At 42.8% G+C, this 26,103-nt stretch overlaps 2 protein-coding genes across 2 annotated transcripts in view; both read left to right on the forward strand.

The window, feature by feature from the left end:
* Positions 1-21,677, forward strand: part of LOC308325670 (protein NLRC3-like) — a gene marked incomplete at its 3' end in the record, with an annotated part of 45,692 nt that extends 24,015 nt beyond the window's left edge. The window contains exons 5-15 of the mRNA XM_080778239.1: positions 1,020-1,030; positions 2,713-2,824; positions 5,082-5,209; positions 6,267-6,395; positions 10,696-10,745; positions 13,698-14,247; positions 18,442-18,656; positions 19,389-19,447; positions 20,219-20,341; positions 21,269-21,410; positions 21,664-21,677. Coding sequence (XP_080634365.1) covers positions 1,020-1,030; positions 2,713-2,824; positions 5,082-5,209; positions 6,267-6,395; positions 10,696-10,745; positions 13,698-14,247; positions 18,442-18,656; positions 19,389-19,447; positions 20,219-20,341; positions 21,269-21,410; positions 21,664-21,677 — 1,533 coding nt within the window. The remainder of the gene's footprint in view (positions 1-1,019; positions 1,031-2,712; positions 2,825-5,081; positions 5,210-6,266; positions 6,396-10,695; positions 10,746-13,697; positions 14,248-18,441; positions 18,657-19,388; positions 19,448-20,218; positions 20,342-21,268; positions 21,411-21,663) is intronic.
* The window catches only part of LOC308326198 (protein NLRC3-like), a gene marked incomplete at both ends in the record, with an annotated part of 94,273 nt that overhangs the window by 63,412 nt on the left and 4,758 nt on the right, over positions 1-26,103 (forward strand). The window contains 2 exons of the mRNA XM_080779006.1: positions 22,553-22,618; positions 23,086-23,326. Coding sequence (XP_080635132.1) covers positions 22,553-22,618; positions 23,086-23,326 — 307 coding nt within the window. The remainder of the gene's footprint in view (positions 1-22,552; positions 22,619-23,085; positions 23,327-26,103) is intronic.

Raw genomic sequence — 26,103 nt, forward strand, 5'->3', positions numbered from 1 at the left:
GGCTCTTCACAGACGGCACAGAGACAGCAGTCACTCCGCTGAACGTGTCAGTGTTGCTGCAGTGGTGTGAACTGTGAACCGTGCGGGGACTGCGTTCTGACAGCCGACTCACAGCTTTGAATTAGGCTACTTTATCTTTGCCTTGAAAAAGACATTTTGCGTTTTGCTGTTTCCCAAAACAAACCAGCGCGCGCTACTCTTTGCTACAAAGCGACTGGAAGGACGAGGTTTACAGACATACCAATAGTAGTCAATCATATGCTGATTATAGGCCAGTTGCTGTATAGTGTATAGCCTATATCCGATCAGCGATCACCAGGGGGCAGCGACAACACACACACAATAGACTTCTATAATGCTGCACATATATTATATATATTTAAAAAAATACCCAGCATAATTTTTGGGAAGGCTAAGCCTTCCCTAGCCTTATGCACCCGCCGCCTATGGTGTCAACCCTGTCTGCATGCACAGGACTGCTTCAATGTCTTCACAATAAAAGCATTCCGCTTTCACAAGTTGGCCCATAATTAAGACTAGGAAAAGGATTAAGAATTCTGTGGCATTCCACAGCAATCTTTTCCAAAATGTAAAACAAATATATAATATGGAATTAATTTGGTTAATGGTAATGGAGAAATTGTAAAAGTTGTAACTTTATTAATCCCAAAGTTATTCCCAATAGGAATAAAGTCTGTGGTTCTATGGCTATGGGCTGCGGCAATCATTTAGAAAAACAAAAGGAAAATAACTAAAATTGTTCATTTTTTGGAACCATGAACTTTAGTTCAAAATATTGAATGATGAACTGAACTAGTTCATGGGGGGGGGGGGGGGGGGGGGGGACATGGCCAAAACATCCCTGGGGGTCCCCGGCCATAAAGGTTGAGAACCCCTGGTCTATTCCACAATACTGTTTATGTCTGGATAACTAGATAGGAGATGTTTTAGTTAACTTCCATGACAGTGAACTAGGTATCATTTGTTTTGATAATCTCTTATTTAATCTGCATTTACAGACTTGTTGGCTGTGAGCTCAGTAAGACAGGTGTTGAAGCTGTGTCTTCAGCTCTCAGCTCTAATCCTTCCCATTTGAGAGAACTGGACCTCAGTGAAAACGACCTGCGGGACTCAGGACTAGTGGAGCTCTGTGCTTCACTGAAGAGCCCACACTGTAGACTGGAAGTTCTAAAGTAAGATACATTTACCACTTTTATTATGATCACTTCTGTTTTATTATGTACTGTATTATGTGAATATAATATGAATGCTGTGGTGAGAATGTATTAACCCATTTTGGGCGGGAACCCTTTTTGGTGTTAGCATTATGTTATGCTTTAGCTATTGAAAAATAGCAGATCTACAAGCTCATAGCGCGCCACCGAGTGTCGCGCTACGAGCTTGTAGGTCTGCTATTTTTGAAAAATCGAAGAACGACTGACATAGAAACATAGCTTTTTCAGAAAGCTGTCGGGATGTAGAAGACATTTTTACAATCTGATCTCAGGTCAAAATATGCTTGATGGTGAGACATGGTAGGTGAATAGGGGAAAAAAGTTAACTAATAGCTATCACAATGAAACTTCTCCAGTTGATTAATTATATTAAGACTAAGATTTTTTGTATTACTGAAATTATATATTTAAATATGCAAATTATGCATTATATGCGCTAATTTGCATACATTCCGGGACGATAAATCTGAAGATCAGATAAAGCCAGGTTCAAAAGTATGGTTTAATTTTGTTGACATATTAGAGACAAAGACAATTAGGGGATTTTCGATATCTCTAATTATCACTCCACAAATCAGAAAATAGTGTCAACAGGCATAAAAAAAACAAATATTTGCCATGAATAAAATGTGATGTAAATCAGGCTGTGAATGAGAAATCAACGAACCCTTCTGTAAGTTCCTGCAGAATATAGTTATGAATAAGACTGTAAAGTTGTGTGTATGTGACTGTGTAGGTGTATGTGAGTGCAACTGAAGTGGAGATTCTTTGTCCCAGGTATGAGGAAAACTCATTTTGAGAAAAACGGCCTTTAAAGATTTGTATTGTAAAATTCCGAAACGTTTTATTTGAAGCCACTATTATGAGACAAAATATCTCATCCAAACCTTGGCATCAACGTATTATGGCATATATCATTAGAAAGGTCTGGACCTCGAGCTGACTGTGGTTGGATCCAAATATGGTCACTTCCTTTGTACCAACAACCAATCATGAAAATAGATAGGGTGGATTTTCACCCAGCAAAACGAGCTGTCATTGGCTAAAATAAACTATTAAAATAAACATCTAAATCTGTATTTTGAATGTTTATTTTGCTTTAGTTTGAAAGAAAACTAATGTTTAGGAAGCAAAATAGCACAAAATTGAAAAATCATGATTTCACTTGCCATGTCTCGCCTTAAATGCTTGTTCCAACCCGTCACTTATGTTCTTAGTTGGCCACTAAAACAAATAACATCTGAGAGGTTATGATCTTCTTTTTCATAATATTGGGGTAAATCAAACTAACATTCAGTCTTCATAGTCTTTGATATCTAAATTGTTATCTTCCTGTTATTCTGTGCTGTCATGGTGTTGTCTATTCCACACTCTAAATACTAGATAACTAGATTTGTTCCAGTTAACTTCCATGACAGTGAACTATAGGTATCATTCATTTTGTATTGATAATCTCTTATTTAATCTGCATTTACAGACTTGCTGGCTGTGAGCTCAGTAAGACAGGTGTTGAAGCTGTGTCTTCAGCTCTCAACTCTAATCCTTCCCATTTGAGAGAACTGGACCTCAGTGAAAACGTCCTGCAGGACTCAGGACTAGTGGAGCTGCTCTGTGCTTCACTGAAGAGCCCACACTGTGGACTGGAAGTTCTAAAGTAAGATACATTTACCACTTTTATTATGATCACTTCTGTTTTATTATGTACTGTATTATGTGAATATAATATGAATGCTGAATGTATTCATAAGCTTGATGGTGAGACATGGTAGGTGAATAGGGGAAAAAAGTTAACTAATAGCTATCACAATGAAACTTCTCCAGTTGATTAATTATATTAAGACTAAGATTTTTTGTATTACAAGTTTTCTGAAATGATATGTTTAAATATGCAAATTAGGCATTATATGTGCTAATTTGCATACATTCCGGGACGATAAATCTGAAGATCGGATAAAGCCAGGTTCAAAAGTATGGTTTAATTTTGTTGACATATTAGAGACAAAGACAATTAGGGGATTTTAGATATCTCTAATTATCACTCCACAAATCAAAAAATAGTGTAAACAGGCATAAAAAAAATAATTTTTGCCATGTTTTACGAATAAAATGTGATGTAAATCAGGCTGTGAATGAGAAATCAACGAACCCTTCTGTAAGTTCCTGCAGAATATAGTTATGAATAAGACTGTAAAGTTGTGTGCATGTGACTGTGTAGGTGTATGTGAGTGCAACTGAAGTGCAGTGTTGGGGAGTATTAAGCTACATGTAGCTGAGCTACGTAGCTTAGCTACATTTTTCTGTAGCTTGTGGTAGCTTAGCTACATTCATATTGGTGTACCTCGTCAAGTAGCTCAGCTACTTTTTGGGTCATTTTTGGTAGCTTAGCTACTCAAGTTACAAGCTACAATTTTGGGCAATAACATGAAATAAATATATTCATTTTGACCATTAGTTGCTGTGTTAATTCTTGTACTAGAACCCCCTTTGAAAAATCAAGGACTGTTCCTTTTTCTGATTGCTTTGAGGGCATGTCAGCTCTTGACAAGCCAACAGCTGCCTCTAATTGTTTTATCCTTTCTTTAATGGGGGAAAATCTGTCTAGAACAGGGGTCTTCAAATGTTGACGATCAAATGTCATCATGTAACAGTTGTTTAGTTATAATGTAGGTGTAGTTATCTCATTATACAAGGGTCTCTTTTTTTACAGTTAAAGATGTGTTAACATTGACGATCAAATGCCATGTATAACACACAGTATCCTCAACAGATCCTCTTTTATTTGTGTAAGTCTCTAAGTCTTTTTTTTTTAATAAAACCGTTGAGAGGCATATTTCAGCTGGCATCGTGGCATGTGACTTTTTTGTAGGATATTATATTTTGTTTCATATGCACCGCATGTACATTCTCAATTTAACGCTGAAAAATAAAAAGTAGCTGAGCTACTTTTTCCATGTAGCTGTAGCTTTACAAGCTACATTTCTCCAGGGGTAGCTATGTAGCTTGATCAAGCTACTGCCATGGTGAGCTACTTGTAGCTTTACAAGCTACGCTTTCAAAGTAACTTCCCCAACACTGCTGAAGTGGAGATTCTTTGTCCCAGGTATGAGGAAAACTCATTTTGAGAAAACGGCCTTTAAAGATTTGTATTGTAAAATTCCGAAACGTTTTATTTGAAGCCACTATTATGAGACAAAATATCTCATCCAAACCTTGGCATCAACGTATTATGCCATATATCCTTAGAAAGGTCTGGACATCGAGCTGACTGTGGTTGGATCCAAATATGGTCACTTCCTTTGTACCAACAACCAATCATGAAAATAGATAGGGTGGATTTTCACCCAGCAAAACGAGCTGTCATTGGCTAAAATAAACTACTAAAATAAACATCTAAATCTGTATTTTGAATGTTTATTTTGCTTTAGTTTGAAAGAAAACATGTTTAGGAAGCAAAATAGCACAAAATTGAAAAATCATGAATTCACTTGCCATGTCTCGCCTTAAATGCTTGTTCCAACCCGTCACTTATGTTCTTAGTTGGCCGCTAAAAAAAATAACATCTGAGAGGTTATGATCTTCTTTTTCATAATATTGGGGGAAATCAAACTAACATTCAGTCTTCATAGTCTTTGATATCTAAATTGTTATCTTCCTGTTATTCTGTGCTGTCATGGTGTTGTCTATTCCACACTCTAAATACTAGATAACTAGATTTGTTCCAGTTAACTTCCATGACAGTGAACTATAGGTATCATTCATTTTGTATTGATAATCTCTTATTCAATCTGCATTTACAGACTTGCTGGCTGTAAACTCAGTAAGACAGGTGTTGAAGCTGTGTCTTCAGCTCTCAGCTCTAATCCTTCCCATTTGAGAGAACTGGACCTCAGTAAAAACAACCTGCAGGACTCAGGACTAGTGGAGCCGCTCTGTGCTTCACTGAAGAGCCCACACTGTGGACTGGAAGTTCTAAAGTAAGATACATTTACCACTTTTATTATGATGACTTCTGTTTTATTATGTACTGTATTATGTGAATATAATATGAATGCTGAATGTATTCATAAGCTTGATGGTGAGACATGGTAGGTGAATAGGGGAAAAAAGTGAACTAATAGCTATCACAATGAAACTTCTCCAGTTGATTAATTATATTAAGACTAAAACATTTTGTATTACAAGTTTTCTGAAATGATATGTTTAAATATGCAAATTAGGCATTATATGTGCTAATTTGCATACATTCCGGGACGATAAATCTGAAGATAAGATAAAGCCAGGTTCAAAAGTATGGTTTCATTTTGTTGACATATTAGAGACAAAGAAAATTATCACTTCTGTTTTATTATGTACTGTATTATGTTAATATAATATGAATGCTGTGGTGAGAATGTATTAATAAGCTTGATATCATGGTAACCCAAGCCTATGTGTCTGAGTAGACGTTAAAATTACCCCAAGCATGTTTCAAAGTGTAAAATCTCTTTACGGCGAAGGTATCGGCTACTTCATCATATAACAGCGTTTCTCACAACGCGTTGAGGAGTTTGTAGATCTGCTATTTTTGTCTTGCGACCCGCTGTAGCTACGCCACAGTTATCAAGTTTCTTAACCCATTCTGACCTGAGATCAGATTCTAAAAATGTCTTCTACATCCTGACAGTTTTCATTCTGACCTGAGATCAGATTCTAAAAATGTCTTCTGCATCCTGACAGTTTTCATTCTGACCTGAGATCAGATTCTAAAAATGTCTTCTATGTCAGTCGCTCTTCGATTAAAAAAAATTAGCAGACCTACAAGCTCATAGCGCGCCACTCGGTGGCGCGCTATGAGCTTGTAGATCTGTTATTTTTCAATAGCTAAAGCACGACACGAAGCTAACACCAAAATGGGTTCCCGCCCAAAATGGGTTAATAATATGTCCACTACAAATCCGATATTTTTAAAACGTATTATTAAAAAACGGCGAATTAAACATTTATTAATTAATTAATTAATGAATTTATGTATGTTTTAATCTGGTGTTTCAGACTGGCTCACTGCGGCCTGTCAGAGAGATGCTGTGAAGCTCTGGCCTCAGCTGTAAACTCTAATCCCTCCCTAAGAGAGTTGGACCTGAGCCTCAACGTGGTGAATGATTCAGTTCTGGAGAACTGCAAGTGAGTAGACTTGGGCTGTGTCCATGTTGGACAGTGCAGTGTTTCCCTTAACAGTGTATCTCTGACACAAAGGGCCATATCTTGCGTCAGGGGCACTTTCTCCGTAATTTGGGGATTTAGCATTGTGTAAGAGGCGTTCCCCCATTAAATTAGCTATCTTATGCCACAGTCTAAATCCTTAAAACACCTCCGCTACCCGTTACATTATGCATAGGTGTGGTTTGGGCGTTACGCAACTTAAACCAATCGTTGTGCCAGGTACCATAATCCATTATACCTGGAGTGAACCTTATGGAAGAGCAACGCGTGCTGCCTTGGAATACATTTAAATTAGATACAGAGGGTTGTTGTGTGTGTTCACATTACGGGTGGTTTGAAGAGACGATTTCCGTTGTCCTAAACTTGTGTGCATAAGATAGCAAATATAGGGAAAGCGCATCAACACGCGTACAGACACGCCTCCAGCCGCACACATGTATAGTGGGTTGTGTGGCCGCAAGATAACCTTTACGCATAGTGGAAGCTCCTAAATGAGTAATTCACGTAAAGTGTTTAATGCTTGCGGGTAAGGCATGGGATACGATACAGCCCAAAGTCACAAATCATGAGAAGAACAACAACACAATGCAGTGCCTCAAAGGTATAAAAGGACTGTGGAGTGCTATAGGGGTTAAGGTGGAGTCTGAGGAGGTGATGAGATCCAAACTGGGCAGCAGTGAGTATGTCTGGATGAGCTGCAGGGCCAAGATAATGACAGGAGAAACACTGTAGTGTCAGCTAGTGGAGACGTTGTGTTAGACAGTCAGACATTGATGCATTGTTGTTCTACTTCCTACAGAGTGAAACACTGTAGTGTCAGCTAGTGGAGACGTTGTGTTAGACAGTTAGACATTGATGCATTGTTGTTCTACTTCCTACAGAGTGAAACACTGTAGTGTCAGCTAGTGGAGACGTTGTGTTAGACAGTTAGACATTGATGCATTGTTGTTCTACTTCCTACAGAGTGAAACACTGTAGTGTCAGCTAGTGGAGACGTTGTGTTAGACAGTCAGACATTGATGCATTGTTGTTCTACTTCATACAGAGTGAAACACTGTAGTGTCAGCTAGTGGAGACGTGTTAGACAGTTAGACATTGATGCATTGTTGTTCTACTTCCTACAGAGTGAAACATGGAGGAGAAGATTGGCTTGCTAATCCTCAACTGAGTCAACTCATTACAAAACGTGAGTATCTGTGTCTACATTAACATTTTATCCACTGTATACTTGGTTGATGTTGTCCTGAAAACTCTTGTGCTCTCTACTCTCTGCTCTTGGCCTGGTCCTTAACACATCAAGATGAGGTCATGTGGTCTGACAGAAACAATGGGCCTCATTCACTAACCTGGTCGTAAACAACATGTATTTCGTCTATATTGGCAGTTCAGTTCTGACGTGCGATGCATGAAAGGTGGTGCAGAGCCGTGATGTGTGCAGATCACAGGTGGATCTCGTTTTGGTTTGACCGTGTCGGTCATTGGCATGGTTCCACGCTCTATTTAACACCATACAAGACAACCGGAAATATAAATCACACCTGTGTGAACTGAGCGGTGCAACTATACATTTACTGTTATAGTTACTGTACTGCACTGTGCTCTGTACTGTATTGTAGTGTACTGTGCTCTGTACTGTATTGTAGTGTACTGTGCTCTGTACTTTATTGTAGTGTACTGTGCTCTGTACTGTATTGTAGTGTACTGTGCTCTGTACTGTATTGTAGTGTACTGTGCTCTGTACTGTATTGTAGTGTACTGTGCTCTGTACTGTACTTTGATTCTTTTGGGGAAGGGAAGAGAGAGACAGACAGGTACACAGAGAGACAGACAGGTACACACAGACAGACAGGTACACAGAGAGATTATTATCTCCAGATTATTGTGGGGGGTCCCCAGATGGCCAAATTGGCCAAAAATGTCAAATAGTGTAAGAAAGTGGAAAATATTGTGGAAATAGCAGATCTACAAGCTCACAATGCCTCAAACTAAATGGAATGCCTACAATTCCAAGTGCTTGTCAATGTTGATTATTTTGGGGGGGTCCTCCGTTCAAATATGATTATTTTGGGGGTCTCCAGTTCAAATATGATTATTTTGGGGGTCTCCAGTTCAAATATGATTATTTTGGGGGTCCTCAGTTCAAATATGATTATTTTGGGGGTCCTCAGTTCAAATATGATTATTTTGGGGGTCTCAAGTTCAAATAAAATCACACTGCAGAATGTCTCTGCCCAGGGGTGCAGAGACATTCTGCCCCCTGGTGGAGACTTTAAGACATTCTGCCCCCTGGTGGTTGGACAGTGACGATCTTCTTTATTACATTTGAATTGTATTGAGTCTTAATTTAGTCGACTAAGACTAGACTAAGACTAAATAATGTACAAATGACTGAAATAGGACTAAATCTGTATTAACACTGCAGTGAGTTTGTAGATCAGTCTGTGTGTGTGTGTGTGTGTGTGTGTGTGTGTGTGTGTGTGTGCGTGTGTGTGTCTGTGCGTGTGCGGGTGTGTGTGTGTGTGTGTGTGTGTGTGTGCGTGTGTGTGTCTGTGCGTGTGCGGGTGTGTGTGTGTGTGTGTGTGTGTGTGTGTGTGTGTGTGTGTGTGTGTGTGGGTGCGTGTGCGTGTGCGTGCATGTCGGTGTCAGTCAGTGAATGATGTATTTAATGTTTACTGTGTTGTTTTCTCATCAGATTTCCAGCGGCTCACACTGGACTCAAACACAGCACACTGTGACCTCTCTCTGTCTGAGCACAACAGGAAGGTCACACGGGGGTCACAGAGGTCAGGGGGTCATCGTCCTCCTGATCACCCAGACAGGTTTGTCTATAAACAAGTTCTGAGTTCACAGAGTGTGACTGGACGCTGTTCCTGGGAGGTAGAGTGCAGTGGAGGGGTTCATATCGCAGTGGCTGACGGAACAATCAGCAGGAAAGGAGATGGTCATGACTGTGTGTTTGGATTGAATGATAAGTCCTGGAGTCTGGACTGTGATGGTGTTGGTGGTTCCAGTTACTCTGTCAGACACAACGGACAGGAGACTGCCCTCCCTCTCAGAGCCTCTGAAGGCTCCAACAGAGTATCCGTGTATGTGGACCGTCCCGCTGGGACTCTGTCCTTCTACACAGGGTGCTCTGACTCACTGAGACACCTGTACACCTTCCAGACCAGGTCCACTGGACCTCTCTATGCTGGGTTTGGGATCTGGTCCTCCTCCGCCTCAGCGTGTCTGTGTGAGCAGTAAGTATAATGGACACACACACATTTAATTCCAGACCACGTCCACACACACACACGTAACACACATGTAACACACACACACACACACACACACACACACACACACACACACACACACGTACGTAACACACACACACACACACACACGTACGTAACACACACACACACACACACACGTGTACGTAACACACACACACACACACACACACACACACACACACACACACACACACACACACACACACACACTGGACCTCTCTATGCTGGGTTCTGGTTCTGGTCCTCCCTCTGCTCCTCCTCAGCGTGTCTGTGTGAGCAGTAAGTATAATGGACACACATTTAATTGTAGTCCTATTTTAGTCATTTGTTGTGTGTGTTCACATTACGGGTGGTTTGAAGAGACGATTTCCGTTGTCCTAAACCTGTATGCATAAGATAGCAAATATAGGGAAGGCGCATCAACACGCGTACAGACACACCTCCAGCCGCAAACATGTATAGTGGGTTGTGTGGCCGCAAGATAACCTTTACGCATAGTGGAAGCTCCTAAATGAGTAATTCACATAAAGTGTTTAATGCTTGCGGGTAAGGCATGGGATACGATACAGCCCAAAGTCACAAATCATGAGAAGAACAACAACACAATGCAGTGCCTCAAAGGTATAAAAGGACAGTGGAGTGCTATAGGGGTTAAGGTGGAGTCTGAGGAGGTGATGAGATCCAAACTGGGCAGCAGTGAGTATGTCTGGATGAGCTGCAGGGCCAAGATAATGACAGGAGAAACACTGTAGTGTCAGCTAGTGGAGACGTTGTGTTAGACAGTCAGACATTGATGCATTGTTGTTCTACTTCCTGCAGAGTGAAACACTGTAGTGTCAGCTAGTGGAGACGTTGTGTTAGACAGTTAGACATTGATGCATTGTTGTTCTACTTCCTACAGAGTGAAACACTGTAGTGTCAGCTAGTGGAGACGTTGTGTTAGACAGTTAGACATTGATGCATTGTTGTTCTACTTCCTACAGAGTCAAACATGGAGGAGAAGATAGATTTAATTCTACACTCATTTCAAAACGTGAGTATCTGTGTCTACATTAACATTTTATACACTGTATACTTGGTTGATGTTGTCCTGAAAACTCTTGTGCTCTCTACTCTCTGCTCTTGGCCTGGTCCTTAACACATCAAGATGAGGTCATGTGGTTTGACAGAAACAATGGGCCTCATTCACTAACCTGGTCGTAAACAACATGTATTTCGTCTATATTGGCATAAGTTCAGTTCTGACGTGCGATGCATGAAAGGTGGTGCAGAGCCGTGATGTGTGCAGATCACAGGTGGATCTCGTTTTGGTTTGAAAGTCACAGGTGATCTCCCGTGTCGATCATTGGCATGGTTCCACGCTCCATTTAACACCATACAAGACAACCGGAAATATAAATCACACCTGTGTGAACTGAGCGGTGCAACTATACATTTACTGTTATAGTTACTGTACTGCACTGTGCTCTGTACTGTATTGTAGTGTACTGTGCTCTGTACTGTATTGTACTGTACTGTGCTCTATGCTGTACTTTGATTATTTTGGGGAAGGGAAGAGAGAGACAGACGGGTACACAGAGAGACAGACAGGTACACATAGAGACAGACAGGTACACAGAGAGACAGACAGGTACACAGAGAGACTGACAGGTACACAGAGAGACAGACAGGTACACAGAGAGACAGACAGGTACACAGAGAGACAGACAGGTACACACAGAGACAGACGGGTACACAGAGAGACAGACAGGTACACATAGAGAGACAGACAGGTACACAGAGAGACAGACAGGCACACAGAGAGACAGACAGGTACACAGAGAGACAGACAGGTACACAGAGAGACAGACAGGCACACAGAGAGACAGACGGGTACACACAGAGAGACAGACACAGAAACAGACAGGTACACAGAGAGACAGACAGGTACAGAGAGAGACAGACAGACAGACAGGTACACATTAACACAGAGACAGACAGGTACACAGAGAGACAGACAGGTACACACAGAGACAGACACATAGAGATAGACAGGTACACAGAGAGACAGACATATAGAGATAGACAGGTACACAGAGAGACAGACATATAGAGACAGACAGGTACACATAGAGACAGACAGGTACACAGAGAGACAGACGGGTACAGAGAGAGACAGACAGACAGGTACACATTAACACAGAGACAGACAGGTACACACAGAGACAGACACATAGAGATAGACAGGTACACAGAGAGACAGACATATAGAGACAGACAGGTACACAGAGAAACGGACAGGTACACAGAGAGACAGACAGGTACACAGAGAGACAGACAGGTACACAGAGAGACAGACAGGTACACAGAGAGACTGACAGGTACACAGAGAGACAGACAGGTACAGAGAGAGACAGACAGGTACAGAGAGAGACAGACAGGTACAGAGAGAGACAGACAGGTACACAGAGAGACAGACAGGTACACACAGAGAAAGACGGGTACACAGAGAGACAGACAGGTACACAGAGAGACTGACAGGTACACAGAGAGACAGACAGGTACACAGAGAGACAGACAGGTATACAGAGAGACAGACAGGTACACACAGAGACAGACAGGTACAGAGAGAGACAGACAGGTACAGAGAGAGACAGACAGGTACACAGAGAGACAGACAGGTACACAGAGAGACAGACAGGTACACACAGAGACAGACAGGTACACAGAGAGACAGACGGGTACAGAGAGAGACAGACAGGTACACATTAACACAGAGAGACAGACAGGCACACAGAGAGACAGACAGGTACACACAGAGACAGACGGGTACACAGAGAGACAGACAGGTACACAGAGAGACAGACAGGTACACACAGAGACAGACAGGTACACAGAGAGACAGACAGGTACAGAGAGAGACAGACAGGTACACATTAACACAGAGACAGACAGGTACACACAGAGACAGACACATAGAGATAGACAGGTACACAGAGAGACAGACACATAGAGACAGACAGGTGATTGGGGGGGGGGGGGGGGCGGGGGGGTTGTCCCCAGATTATTGTGGGGGGTCCCCAGATGGCCAAAAATGTCAAATAGTGTAAGAAAGTGGAAAATATTGTGGAAATAGCAGATCTACAAGCTCACAATGCCTCAAACTAAATGGAATGCCTACAATTCCAAGTGCTTGTCAATGTTGATTATTAAAACTGGACGTATATGATTATTTTGGGGGTCCTCAGTTCAAATATGATTATTTTGGGGGTCCTCAGTTCAAATATGATTATTTTGGGGGGTCTCCAGTTCAAATATGATTATTTTGGGGGGTCTCCAGTTCAAATATGATTATTTTGGGGCGTCTCCAGTTCAAATATGATTATTTTGGGGCGTCTCCAGTTCAAATATGATTATTTTGGGGGGTCTCCAGTTCAAATATGATTATTTTGGGGCGTCTCCAGTTCAAATATGATTATTTTGGGGGGGTCTCCAGTTCAAATATGATTATTTTGGGGGTCCTCAGTTCAAATATGATTATTTTGGGGGTCCTCAGTTCAAATATGATTATTTTGGGGGTCCTCAGTTCAAATATGATTATTTTGGGGGTCTCATGTTCATATAAAATCACACTGCAGAATGTCTCTGCCCAGGGGTGCAGAGACATTCTGCCCCCTGGTGGAGACTTTAAGACATTCTGCCCCCTGGTGGTTGGACAGTGATGATCTTCTTTATAACATTTGAATTGTATTGAGTCTTAATTTAGTCGACTAAGACTAGACTAAGACTAAATAATGTACAAATGACTGAAATAGGACTAAATCTGTATTAACACTGCAGTGAGTTTGTAGATCAGTCTGTGTGTGTGTGTGTGTGTGGGTGTGTGTGTGTGTGTGTGTGTGTGTGTGTGTGTGTGTGTGTGTGTGTGTGTGGGTGCGTGTGCGTGCATGTCGGTGTCAGTCAGTGAATGATGTATTTAATGTTTACTGTGTTGTTTTCTCATCAGATTTCCAGCGTCTCACACTGGACTCAAACACAGCACACTGTGACCTCTCTCTGTCTGAGGACAACAGGAAGGTCACACGGGGGTCACAGAGATCAGGGGGTCCGCGTCCTCCTGATCACCCAGACAGGTTTGATGGCCATGAACAAGTTCTGAGTTCACAGAGTGTGACTGGACGCTGTTCCTGGGAGGTAGAGTGCAGTGGAGGGGTTAAGATAGCAGTGGCTGACGGAACAATCAGCAGGAAAGGAGAAGGTGTTGACAGTTGGTTTGGATGGAATGATAAGTCCTGGAGTCTGCACTGTGATGGTGTTTATGGTTCCTGGTACTATGTCTACCACAACGGACAGCAGACTGTCCTCCCTGTCAGAGCCTCTAAAGGCTCCAACAGAGTATCCGTGTATGTGGACCGTCCCGCTGGGACTCTGTCCTTCTACACAGTGTGCTCTGACTCACTGAGACACCTGTACACCTTCCAGACCAGGTCCACTGGACCTCTCTATGCTGGGTTTGGGTTCTGGTCCTCCTCCTCCTCAGCGTGTCTGTGTGAGCTGTAAGTATAATGGACACACACACATTTAATTCCAGACCACGTCCACACACACACACACACACACACACACACACACACACACACACACACGTACGTAACACACACACACACACACACACACACACGTAACACACACACACACACACACACACACACACACACACACACACACGTACGTAACACACACACACACACACACACACACACGTAACACACACACACACACACACACACACACACACACGTACGTAACACACACACACACACACGTACGTAACACACACACACACACACACACACACACGTACGTAACACACACACACACACACACGTACGTAACACACACACACACACACGTACGTAACACACACACACACACACACACACACACACACACACACGTAACACACACACACACACACACACACACACACACTGGACCTCTCTATGCTGGGTTCTGGTTCTGGTCCTCCCTCTGCTCCTCCTCAGCGTGTCTGTGTGAGCAGTAAGTATAATGGACACACATTTAATTGTAGTCCTATTTTAGTCATTTGTACATTATTTAGTCTTAGTCTAGTCTTAGTCGACTAAATTAAGACTCAATACAATTAAAATGTAATAAAGAAGATCGTCACTGTCGGGTGAAGTGTTAGAGTCCAACCACCAGGGGGCAGAATGTCTTAAAGTCTCCACAGTGTGATTTAATTTCAACTGAGGACCCCCAAAATAATCATATTTGAACTGAGGACCCCCAGAATAATCATATTTGAACTGAGGACCCCCAAAATAATCATATTTGAACTGGGGACCCCCAAAATAATCATATTTGAACTGGGGACCTGCCATAATAATCATATTTGAACTGGGGACCCCCAAAATAATCATATTTTAACTGAGGACCCCCAAAATAATAACGCACTTACTTTAACCCATTTTGGGCGGGAACCCATTTTGGTGTTAGCATCATGTCGTGTTTTAGCTATTGAAAAATAGCAGATCTACAAGCTCATAGCGCGCCACCGAGTGGCGCGCTACGAGCTTGTAGGTCTGCTATTTTTGAAAGAGCGAAGAGCGACTGACATAGAAGACATTTTTAGAATCTGATCTCAGGTCAGAATGGAAAACTGTGAGGATATAGAAGACATTTTTATCTCAGGTCAGAATGGAAAACTGTCAGGATATAGAAGACATTTTTAGAATCTGATCTCAGGTCAGAATGGAAAACTGTCAGGATATAGAAGACATTTTTAGAATCTGATCTCAGGTCAGAATGGAAAACTGTCAGGATATAGAAGACATTTATAGAATCTGATCTCAGGTCAGAATGGAAAACTGTGAGGATATAGAAGACATTTATAGAATCTGATCTCAGGTCAGAATGGAAAACTGTGAGGATATAGAAGACATTTTTAGAATCTGATCTCGGGTCAGAATGGAAAACTGTCAGGATATAGAAGACATTTTTAGAATCTGATCTCAGGTCAGAATGGAAAACTGTCAGGATATAGAAGACATTTTTAGAATCTGATCTCAGGTCAGAATGGGTTAATAACAACGCTATCGGATGTACAGAGCACGAGCTGGAACAACATATTATTTTCAGATGGGGGTCGGCGGCCAATTACATATAATTGTTGGGGTCCTTGACATGAAATATTGAGCACCACTGATACAGAAACATATAGGTATTTCAGAAAACTGTCAGAATTTAGAAGACATTTTATACATTTCGACGTCAGGCCTAAATGGGTTAATTTTTTTAACAAGTTACAAGAGAATGGAGCTTTCCGGGCCATTTGAATCATTATAATTCATCCTCCAATGTTAATCTACAGATTAATGAGAACCTTTGTGAACCTGTACATATTTATTAATGAATTGAATTGAGGAACCCCGAAATAATAACACACACACACACACACACACACACACACACACACACACACACACACAGCATTGTCACTCAAAGTTGGAATCTATAATTTTATTGTGTGTGTGTGTGTGTGTGTGTGTGTGTGTGTGTGTGTGTGTGTGTGTGTGTGTGTGTGTGTGTGTGTGTGTGTGTGTGTGTGTGTGCGTGTGCGTGTGCGTGTGCGCGCGTCTCTAGACTCCATCATTCCAACATGGACACAGTGAGGACAGAACCCTCTAGACTCCATCATTCCAACATGGACATAGTGAGTACAGAACCCTCTAGACTCCATCATTCCAACATGGACACAGTGAGTACAGAACCCTCTAGACTCGGGGCACGGTGGCACAGTTGGTAGTGCTGTCGCCTCACAGCTAGAAGGTCCTGGGTTCGATTCCCGCTGGGGGCACTGTGGGTGCTGGCGACGTGTTTCCTCCTCCGCGTCATCAGTGCCCATACCCGAAGGCGGGGAGGGCGAAAGGGCCTTTCTGTGTGGAGTTTGCATGTTCTCCCCGTGTCCCCTAGGCTAGGTACCCTCACATGTTCTCCCCGTGTCCCCTAGGGTAGGTACCCTCACATGTTCTCCCCGTGTCCCCTAGGGTAGGTACCCTAACATGTTCTCCCCGTGTCCCCTAGGGTATACCTCACATGTTCTCCCCGTGTCCCCTAGGGTAGATACCCTCACAAAAACATGCAGTAATCCTGGTCTCTAAACTGCCTCCCCCTGGCCAGCCGGGGCGCCTGATGGAGGGGAAAGGAACTGGTTGGAATAACGTGTTCCTTCCACGCGCTACGTCCAACCAGGGAAACTCCCCCCTGTCAGGTGTAAAGGAGCAACTTGGACACTCAGGCATGAAGGGAGCATGAGTTAAGTCCGTTGCTCTCCCCAGGTTGGTGGAGGGTGTGTAGAGCCCAGGATCACAGTAGATGATTGGCACAGGGGTGAAAAATGGGTTACAAAATCGTGGGATGAAAAATATATTTAAAAAAAAAAGAACCCTCTAGACTCCATCATTCCAACATGGACACAGTGAGGACAGAACTCTCTAGACTCCATCATTCCAACATGGACATAGTGAGGACAGAACCCTCTAGACTCCATCATTCCAACATGGACACAGTGAAGACAGAACCCTCTAGACTCCATCATTCCAACATGGACATAGTGAGTACAGAACCCTCTAGACTCCATCATTCCAACATGGACATAGTGAGGACAGAACCCTCTAGACTCCATCATTCCAACATGGACATAGTGAGGACAGAACCCTCTAGACTCCATCATTCCAACATGGACATAGTGAGTACAGAACCCTCTAGACTCCATCATTCCAACATGGACATAGTGAGGACAGAGCCCTCTAGACTCCATCATTCCAACATGGACACAGTGAGGACAGAACCCTCTAGACTCCATCATTCCAACATGGACACAGTGAGGACAGAACCCTCTAGACTCCATCATTCCAACATGGACATAGTGAGGACAGAGCCCTCTAGACTCCATCATTCCAACATGGACACAGTGAGGACAGAGCCCTCTAGACTCCATCATTCCAACATGGACACAGTGAGGACAGAACCCTCTAGACTCCATCATTCCAACATGGACACAGTGAGGACAGAACCATCTGCTCTGCACAATAATCACAGTGACTGAACACCAGGAAAGACACTGATCGTTTCCTGTCTGCTTTGTTGTGTCTTTCAGAGCCATTTTGAACCCAGTGTGCACGCAGAGCAGTCGACCAATCAGTACAGGTGAGTTATCCTATAGTCAACCAATCAGTGCAGGTCAGTTATCCTATTCAACCAATCAGTACAGGTCAGTTATCCTAGTCAACCAATCAGTACAGGTCAGTTATCCTAGTCAACCAATCACTACAGGTGAGTTATCCTAGTCAACCAATCAGTACAGGTCAGTTATCCTAGTCAACCAATCAGTACAGGTCAGTTATCCTAGTCAACCAATCAGTACAGGTCAGTTATCCTAGTCAACCAATCAGTACAGGTCAGTTATCCTAAACACAGGACAGTCAACCACTGTTGTTTTTGGCAGCACATTTATATTTCAGTTTTAGTCACCTGGAATGTCTTAGCGTTAGTCTAGTTTTAGTCGACTAAATGTCATAAGATTTTAGAGAGTACTTTGAGTATGCCAATACTTTTGTACTTTCACTCGAGTACATTTTGAATACGGGACTTCTACTTGTAACGGAGTACGTCTACATTGCAGTGTTTATACTTTCACTTATTACTTGTTTTTTCACCACCGGTCACAGGTTCAAGTTCGCCAGGTCCGGGCTGTTCCAGTGCAGCGAGACAGCGTTGGTGTTTGAAACGACAGGCGAAGGAGAGGTCCTCTACAGGACTGTTCAGTGGGAGGAGAGATGGTTCCAGCCAGCAGGAAGGACTCCTGCAGGTCCTCTGTTTGACATCCAGTGTCCTCAGAAGTCTGTCCGCCAGCTACACCTGCCACACTGTGACGTCACACCTGGTGAGTCAGCTACACCTGCCACACTGTGACATCACACCAGTTGAGTCAGCTACACCTGCCACACTGTGACATCACACCAGGTGAGTCAGCTACACCTGCCACACTGTGACATCACACCTGGTGAGTCAGCTACACCTGCCACACTGTGACATCACACCAGTTGAGTCAGCTACACCTGCCACACTGTGACGTCACACCTGGTGAGTCAGCTACACCTGCCACACTGTGACATCACACCAGTTGAGTCAGCTACACCTGCCACACTGTGACATCACACCTGGTGGGTTATAGCTACACCTGCCAAACTGTGACATCACACCTGGTGAGTCAGCTACACCTGCCACACTGTGACATCACACCTGGTGAGTCACTGTTGAGACTTGGATGGTCAGAGCGGCGTGATTACATACAAAGTCAATGCAAAGACGAGAAGTTGTGCGGACGGGCATGGCGCGAACAAAGCTAACAGCCACCTGGTGTCTATATCTATATCTAGATTGAAATGTTCCAGTTCATAGCCTACTGCAGGCCTGGTTGACTAGATTTAGAAGACATTTTGAAGCTCTTAATTGCTACTAAAATTATATATTGTTCATTTGGAGAAATAGTAAGTCAATGAGTGAGAAGCACAGAGTGGAGTGGGTGGGGCTTAGCGGAGGGTGAAGTGGTTTAGACATTGTGTTCAGATTTGGTTTACATGGAGTGGAATCTATAACGTTATTTCCCCCACAGGTGATCTGTCCGTGGCCCACATCACAGACGAGGGTCTGGAACTCTTACAACCGCAGAGAGTGACCCAGACTCATGTGGTTGTAAATGTGAACCATCTGTCTCTCTTTGGGCTCCTGAAAAGAGTCTTGAGCTACTTTCAACCCACACCAAAACATGCTCAGGTGTTGCTGTTCCGTCAAGAGTCACCGATACGGAGGACGATGACTCTGAGTGTGTTACTGCTGCCCAGTAATGTGCCTTACAGAGAGGTAAATATATCTGTTAAGTAATGTGTCTTACAGAGAGGTAAATATATCTGTTAAGTAATGTGCCTTACGGAGAGGTAAATATATCTGTTAAGTAATGTGTCTTACAGAGAGGTAAATATATCTGTTAAGTAATGTGCCTTACAGAGAGGTAAATATATCTGTTAAGTAATGTGTCTTACAGAGAGGTAAATATATCTGTTAAGTAATGTGCCTTACAGAGAGGTAAATATATCTGTTAAGTAATGTGTCTTACAGAGAGGTAAATATATCTGTTAAGTAATGTACCTACGGACCCCCCATTTAATGGCATTTCTAACTCTGGGACCCCCAATTTGAATTGTAAAACCAATGTTAATTTAACAGAGCCATAAGGGTCCATTTGGTTCCTAACTATCATTTAGCTGGGGACCCCCTGGAACTCCCTCAAGGACCCCCAGGGGTCCTCGGAGCCCACTTTGGGAACCACTGGCTTAGGGGGGGGTCATTTCATTTGGCTCCTGAGAAATGTCAGCTCTGCCTACATACCTGATACCGGCCACTATGAGTGAACCATCTGATCAAACTGTGTTGGTGTCATTATAGGTGAAGGGAGTTCATGAAAACAAGCAACGCATCGAGCCGGTCACCGCCAACTGTGTTCTCATCCCAGACCAACGCTACCGTCTGTCAGTGCTGCATTGTCCTTCACAGAAAGTACAACCTGAGGTACGTATTAAACCTACAGTCTGTCAGTGTGTCCTTCACAGAGAGTACAACCTGAGGTACGTATTAAACCTATACAGTCTGTCAGTGTGTCCTTCACAGAGAGTACAACCTGAGGTACGTATTAAACCTATACAGTCTGTCAGTGTGTCCTTCACAGAGAGTACAACCTGAGGTACGTATTAAACCTACAGTCTGTCAGTGTGTCCTTCACAGAGAGTACAACCTGAGGTACGTATTAAACCTACAGTCTGTCAGTGTGTCCTTCACAGAGAGTACAACCTGAGGTACGTATTAAACCTATACAGTCTGTCAGTGTGTCCTTCACAGAGAGTACAACCTGAGGTACGTATTAAACCTACAGTCTGTCAGTGTGTCCTTCACAGAGAGTACAACCTGAGGTACGTATTAAACCTACAGTCTGTCAGTGTGTCCTTCACAGAGAGTACAACCTGAGGTACGTATTAAACCTACAGTCTGTCAGTGTGTTCTTCAGAGAGTACAACCTGAGGTACATATTAAACCTACGTCGTCTGTTTATTGTATGGTAAAGCAGTGTGAGTCAAGGAAACTGTTATTTTCACTCCTTCGCCACTACTAACATTATTACTAGTATAACCACTACAAAATACATTTATTCTCTCAGGCTTATGGCATGTCGTTTTTGATTGTTGTTGGTACTTTTGTAAAGCGTCCTTGGGTTCATGAAAAGCGCTATATAAATTCAAGCTATTATTATTATTATTATTACAACTCGACTACCAATACTAATATTATTACTGCTGCTACAATCACTACCTAGCAAGCACTACTACCAATACTACCATTAGTATACAACTATAATCACTACTGTAGCACTACTACCATTAGGATACAACTATAATCACTACTGTCTAATCACTAAATCACTAAAAAGGTCTCTGTTTTCAGGATGCACCTTATTTTGAAGACTATGGACCAAATTACCATCCAACGTTCCTGGTGTCTATGGACGTCAATGCAGAAAACTTCAAAATGAAATTACTGAGCCCCGACTCTGGCCCGGTCTGGCAGCAAGACATTACCCTGGAAGGTAAAGTTATGGACTTTCATTCAACCTTGGGATGTAGCAAGCCGGTCTCACCCAAATACGGTGAAATGGCACAGATTGGCAATTCAAATATACACACCTGGAAAACCCCCAAATCTGTACATATTACACTGACACTGAAATACTCCTCATAGGGGCCCCTCCTCATAGGGGCCCCTATCTCCTCATTTACTACTGTAATGGACTGTACACTACCCTTAACTGTTCCTCTATTCACAAACTACAATTAATACAGAATACAGCCGCTAGAATTCTCACCAATACAAACCGCAGAGCAGACACATAACACCGGTACTGGCTGAACTACACTGGCTCCCTATCAAATCCAGAATCGATTTTAAAATCCCTTTAACAACCTATAAAGCACTGAATGGCCTAGCCCCAGTTTATATCACAGACCTACTGTGGCCTTTTAACAACCTATAAAGCACTAAATGGCCTAGCCCCAGTTTATATCACAGACCTACTGGTGGCCTTTTAACAACCTACCACCGAGCACGCTGAAGCGCGCCCGTTGTCGCGTGGAACTTTGTGAAGTTCGGTAGAGCCGACTCAGCCCCGGTCGAGTTGCAACCGAATCGTAAATCATGTCAAACCCGATCTCACTCTCCCTCTCCCTCACGCGGTGAAATAGCAATCTGTCGCGGTCAAAACAGTAGTAGTGTAACATGTAGGGATTGTGGGGGTTTATGTAGGGACTTAAACAGTAGTAGTGTAATACGTAGGGATTGTGGGGGTTTATGTAGGGACTTAAACAGTAGTAGTGTAACATGTAGGGATTGTGGGGGTTTATGTAGGGACTTAAACAGTAGTAGTGTAATACGTAGGGATTGTGGGGGTTTATGTAGGGACTTAAACAGTAGTAGTGTAACATGTAGGGATTGTGGGGGTTTATGTAGGGACTTAAACAGTAGTAGTGTAATACGTAGGGATTGTGGGGGTTTATGTAGGGACTTAAACAGTAGTAGTGTAACACGTAGGGATTGTGGGGGTTTATGTCGGGACTTGCCAGTCCGTGCTATTTCACTGCGGTGAGATGGGCCTCGATGGTTCGTTTCTGTTCATAATTTGAACACTTTTATGTCTTGCAGCACAATCTACAGGAGCGGCTGCTTCCATACCAGCACAATCTACAGGAGCGGCTGCTTCCATACCAGCACAATCTACAGGAGCGGCTGCTTCCATACCGGGTGAGTCTCTAGCTTGTAGATCTGTTGTTACTTCCATACCAGGTGAGTCTCTAGCTTGTAGATCTGTTGTTACTTCCATACCAGGTGAGTCTCTAGCTTGTAGATCTGTTGTTACTTTGGATGTTTTAGCGTGACGCTGTAGTGAGGTCAAGTAGGACGTTAATTCATGAACAAACACGTTTAAATAAGGAGATAAGAGATTTCTGCAGCAACGATCTATAACGATATCTATAACGCACACACACTGTGTGTGTGTGTGTGTGTGTGTGTGTGTGTGTGTGTGTGTGTGTGTGTGTGTGTGTGTATATATATATATATATATATATATATATATATACACTACCAGCACAAACTGTATCACTTTACTGCAATTTTTAGAATAAGAATTGTTAGCTCCTATATGGCACTTTCCATTTTTATGTCAAATGAAAACCAACAACTCAACGTTCAATCCTCCTTAACTTCAGCGAAACACTTTGTGGACCAACATCGGCGTTTCCTGGTTGACAAGGTGAGGAACGTGGGTCCCATCCTAGATGTACTCTTTGAGAAGGACATCCTAGACAGTGAGGGCTACAGCAATGTGATGTCCAATCCCACCACTCAGGACAAGATGAGGGCAATCTACGCTCTCCTGACCTCCAGCACAGCCAAAGACACTTTGCACAAAGCTCTCCAGGAATACGAGCAGTCTCTCCTTAAAGATCTGTAAGTCATTTGCATTTAATTAACCCATTTTGGGGCGGGGGCGGGAACCCCTTGTGGTGTTTTAAAGCATTATGTTACTGTATACTTTAGCTGTTGAAAAATGGCAGATCTACAAGCTACGAACTTGTAGGTCTTTTTTGAAAAATCGTGAGAATGTGCCTCGAATCTTTGAATATATATTATTACAGAGTGAACATTTTAACTTCTGGGGAGGTCCCTGGAACAACACATTATTTTCAGATGGGGGTCGGCGGCCAATTACATATAATTGTTGGGGTCCTTGACATGAAATATTGAGCACCACTGATACAGAAACATATAGGTATTTCAGAAAACTGTCAGAAGTTACAAGAGAATGGAGCTTTTCGGGCCGTGTTATTTGAATCATTATAATTCATCCTCTTGATTCCCAAGAGCCCCACACTTTCATTACAATGTTAATCTACAGATTGATGAGAACCTTTGTGAACCTGTACATATTTATTAATGTACGATCAGCCCTTAAAACAAGGCTCCAGACTTCCCAAAACAAACTGGTCAGGCTACTACTTGGCCTCACTCCCCGAACCCACCTCACCCCTGTCCACTTTGACAGGCTGGAATGGCTTTGGGTTGATGACAGAGTACAGCATCTTGCAATGGGTCTGGTCCACAAGATTCACAACACCACTAAGATACCCATGTACCTGTCTAAATACTTCACCAAGATACCCATGTACCTGTCTAAATACTTCACTAAGATACCCATGTACCTGTCTAAATACTTCACCAAGATACCCATGTACCTGTCTAAATACTTCCTTAATGCCAATGAAGTCCACACCCACAACACCAGAGGGAGTTCAACAAACCATGTGCAACCCAGATTCGGCACAAACAAGGGATTAAATTATTTTCGCTCCTATGCCACCAAAATGTGGAACGCCCTACCAACAGTCATTAAGACATGCGAATCCCCTGACTCCTTCAAAACTGCCCTCAAAGGGCACCTACCGACGGCTGCAATTTGAAACTGGCCCCCGTAAAATCTGAATGTGTGTTTCTGCACAGATATGGTTATTCACAGCAGCGGTCTTGTTCTTCTTCTCCTGTTAGGAAGTAAGTGATGCTGTTGATGGACCAGGAGTGTTGTGCTTCCCTGTGTGGCCACCAGATGTCCCCCTTCGCCGTGGCGTCCATATTGCCTGTGTCTCAGCCTTTGTCCCGTGCTTGTTCATGGGATTTGGGTGGGGGGGGGGGGGGGGGGGGGGGGACGCACGCACATTGTGATTGGCCGGAATGAGATGGTGTACAGTATGACGACGAGAGCACCCCTCACTTCACACAGGTGTGATTTTTATTGCTCTGTAAAGCTCTTTGAGCTGAACTTCATGTCATGAAAAGTGCTGTACAAATACATGTATGTAAATGTAATGTAATGTAGATCATTATTAAATATCACTGTCGGATGCATTCATGGATGTTTGATTTGTGACATTTCACACAAACTGTAACTCACAATAATGCCAAATAAAGTGATTTTACAGGACTGGACTTGGACTCGACTAGAAGTTAATGGTGTGCATTGTGCGACGATATGAACAAATCATATTTACTTATGGATGTGTTGTGTATCGATCTGTGTTGTTCGATTCATGGGTTAATTAGTCATGTTTGGACTACATACGCCCTACCAACAGTCATTAAGACATGCAAATCCCTTGACTCCTTCAAAACCGCTCTCAAAGTCCTCTTAGTGTGTAGCCTAAGGGTAGGGGGGGGGGGGGGGGGATTTATATACTGTAGGGGTGTCTCGACAAAACAAATTAAGTTTTGTCTAAAATAAATAGTCTCTTCGTTTTCCACAATGTCATCAGGTCAGACTTACGAAGCCTGTCGCTTGTTTGCCATGAAGTGGTTTGTAAATACGTGACTCAAAGGATTGCCTCTTCTCCTCGTGGACAAAGTTTTCTTCTCAGTCGTGCACTGACAACTGTGACATCTCTTTCTTGAGCATTTCTCTGATCCATACATGACATAAATGTATTACACCACATTGGGATACTGTACCTCTATCTGTTATTGCTTCTGGGGGAAGTGGTGGCCTAACGATGTTTACAGTTGTGTTTGTGTCTGTATTGCTATTTGCTACTCTTTTATTTTATTTTTTAAATTAAATGTCTTTGCAATGATGGCTGATTAAGTCCTACAGTATTGCTCTACCATTCAGATTGGACAAAATGTCATTGTATTTGTTAAAACACTGTTATATAATAATGCTGCTTTAAGTATATATATATGCAAAGGAGTCTCCTCACCAATGATCATGATAAAATAGCACCAATTGTTTTATCCCCTGGCCTACTCCGTCGGTCTCAAAGGGCACCTACGGACGGCTGCAATTCGAAACTGGCCTCTGTAAAATCTGAATCCCCCCCACCGCCCCCCCTTTTTCCCCTCACTGTATATGTATCCTTTCCCTTTTTGCCTCCTACATGATGAATTCCTGTTCTGTTCTTTGACTACATAGAAGTGTCTATTTGTATGTCTCTAAATGTTTTGATGAATTGAACAATGTGGACCCTGTTGTAAACAAGTGTAATGCTTAATTGGGTCGTCCACTCACAGTTGACAGTCTCTGTATTGAGTTTGTGCTTAAAATGTACTGTAATTCTACAAACTGTTAATAAATATTTCAATCAATCAATCAAATCATTAGGAGTAGCTCTGTAAACGACCAGCAGGTGGCAGCAGAAGACCTCAGATCAAGTACCAGAATACGTTCGCTTCGGCAGTGT

Source organism: Protomyctophum bolini (genome assembly GCF_963924005.1).
Source record: "Protomyctophum bolini genome assembly, chromosome: 2".
Taxonomy (NCBI): domain Eukaryota; kingdom Metazoa; phylum Chordata; class Actinopteri; order Myctophiformes; family Myctophidae; genus Protomyctophum; species Protomyctophum bolini.